This window comes from Formica exsecta, unplaced genomic scaffold (genome assembly GCF_003651465.1).
Source record: "Formica exsecta isolate Colony F162 unplaced genomic scaffold, ASM365146v1 scaffold526, whole genome shotgun sequence".
NCBI classification, from domain to species: Eukaryota; Metazoa; Arthropoda; class Insecta; order Hymenoptera; family Formicidae; genus Formica; species Formica exsecta.
The window spans coordinates 259,933-262,330 of NW_021852502.1; the positions used below are offsets into that span (position 1 = coordinate 259,933).

Sequence of the window (2,398 nt, forward strand, 5' to 3'; positions counted from 1 at the left end):
ATTTATTTTTTTTTTTTTTAGTATATGATAATGAGTTTTTCTAAAATTTGTGACAAATCTATTTTAAGACTATTATTAAGAAAATATTCTTTGTTAAAGATAAATGTTACTTAAAAGAAGTAAAGTAAACTGAGTAATCATTTTTCTTAGCAATAGAATATTTTTCTGTGTGTAGAATGGCTTTTTGATTTTTTCGATATATCTCAAAAATTATTCGAGATATTAAAAATTTTTTATGCGAAAGTTTCATGATAAAAACACCTCTATTTGACCACATTAATAAAATTAATAAAATTTTGAAAAAATAATTTTTCGTTAGCCTTCGATTCTCTAGTGCCAAAACGGCTCATTTGCGGGAACGGGTTTATTGACAAAATTGGCTTCTTTTGGTGTCCTTTATAACCACCTGAAGATCGTCGATCTAACTCTGGGACACCCTGTACATGCTTCGTTGCTCGTTGAATCGGAGCTACATTTTATTACGTATGTCGCTTGTTGATAGTACATCCGCTGTCTGACAGAGATAAAATGATATATGGAGATCAAAGTCTATAATATACTCATTGACTATTCTATCATCAAATCGCGCTAAAAAGGTATGCGGGACAAATAACTAAGAAGAAAGATTGAAAATTGCTCACCGATCGATCTTGTCCATCGTGATAGGATGCTGCAAGATGGTTTGCTGCCCTGTCATCTCGACGACGCATTGCGTACCGAGTTCCAGCTCTGTAACGAGAAGGAAAATATCAGTCGAGATAAATAATTAAAATCGTTTTTAGCCCGAAAATGTAGCTTCTGCAATTATATTCAATCTATGTGAATCGTGGATTAAATTTAAAAATATACGATTCAGACACATATTAAAATAATTAAATGAGAAAATTAAAAGCAAGAAATTAAATTGCGCTGCACGTTGACTAATGAGAGTTTAAATATTACACGAGGGCTCACTTCATTTTACATTTCGAATATCGAAACATAATTACTCCATATAATCGTGTATTTTTCTCGTTATCAAAAAGTTCGTCCAATTTTTCGTCCATGGTTGGCAAAAATATATCGTCTTCTTTTATATTAAAAAAGAAATTAATATAAAACAACCTAGTTGCATTCTTTGTCAATACAGAAAAAATAAAAACTAAATTATTTAATTTATTTTCTTTGTTTAAAAAATTGTTCTTATGCTGTTCTTATTAAAAAAAGAATAAAAAAGTAAATAAAAGAGTACATACATACATTTTTATAAATGTTTGATATGCGACGAAAACAAATATAAAAGTATTCTTTTTTTTTTTCGAAGGTAAATATGATCAATCTAAGAATCCGTCAGATCATTTCAATCAAACAGATGTTGAACTTGAAATCGTCATTAAAGATACGTGGCCAAAATATGAGAATAAATTTGCAAAGTTCGAAAATCGAGCGATAAAAACGAAAACTTCCATTTATTTAAAGAAGAGAAGTAAAGACGTAAAATAATTTTTGTGTTTGTTTCGATCTATTACGAATTCTGGATGTGCACATTTTATCCAATAATTTTACTAATTAATTGACATACTCTCCGCGATTAACCAAATATTATCATTGCAGTCTCCATTTTATAAAAGAGATAATCATTTTTTCACAGAAATAATTACCCTTGTATGTAACATTCATAAAAAAAAATTATTAAAAAAACATGCAAAAGAATATAAGTGTGTGTGTGTGTGTGAATTACGTGCTCTGTTATTCCTCGTTGAAGTAGTTTAACGAGGTCAGTTTATATTCTACAGACTGCTTTTCTTTGTGTGTGTGTGTGTGTGTGTGTGTGTGTGCACTTTCTCCAGCAAATTTTTTATGATTGTTATTTTATGTCTATACGAGGTAAATCATATCGACGACCTTAATTCTTTTAATCAAAAAATTATAAATATTTTTTGATTAAAAGAGTTAAATGTGAGAGCGATGTTGCTCGCATGTAACGTGCTTTTTCGTAATACGAAATTGTTAAAGCTGAGAGTGGCAAGAGTGTAATATAGTTGAGTAACTTCTCTTGTAATAATAACTCGAGTTGTGAGAAAAGAACGACTTCTCTTTGTTTTATCTTATATACAATATGCAGTGTCTAATATACTATTTCGCCAAGTTGTTGTCTAATTTATCACAAGTGTGATAAAATAAAGTCACAAAAAGTTATGAACTCAACTATACTATTATATATATATTGGCCGTGACTATATCATACTTTATCAGGGAAAAGAAAGTATAATTGAAAGTGCAATGTATGCCCAACTTTCTAGAAATAGTATCATTATATTTTTTGCGTATCATATAAATAGCTTTTCTCCGACGTTAATATTATTATCAACATAAAAGAAATCTAATTATTTATATATACATATATATATATTTATAT

General features: G+C 28.9%; 1 protein-coding gene across 7 annotated transcripts in view; it reads right to left on the reverse strand.

The window, feature by feature from the left end:
* The window catches only part of LOC115241868 (kinesin-like protein KIF13B), a 36,959-nt gene that overhangs the window by 31,900 nt on the left and 2,661 nt on the right, over positions 1–2,398 (reverse strand). For all 7 annotated transcript variants that reach the window (XM_029817804.1, XM_029817805.1, XM_029817806.1 and 4 more), the window contains exon 2: positions 642–729. In XM_029817804.1, coding sequence (XP_029673664.1) covers positions 642–729 — 88 coding nt within the window. The remainder of the gene's footprint in view (positions 1–641; positions 730–2,398) is intronic.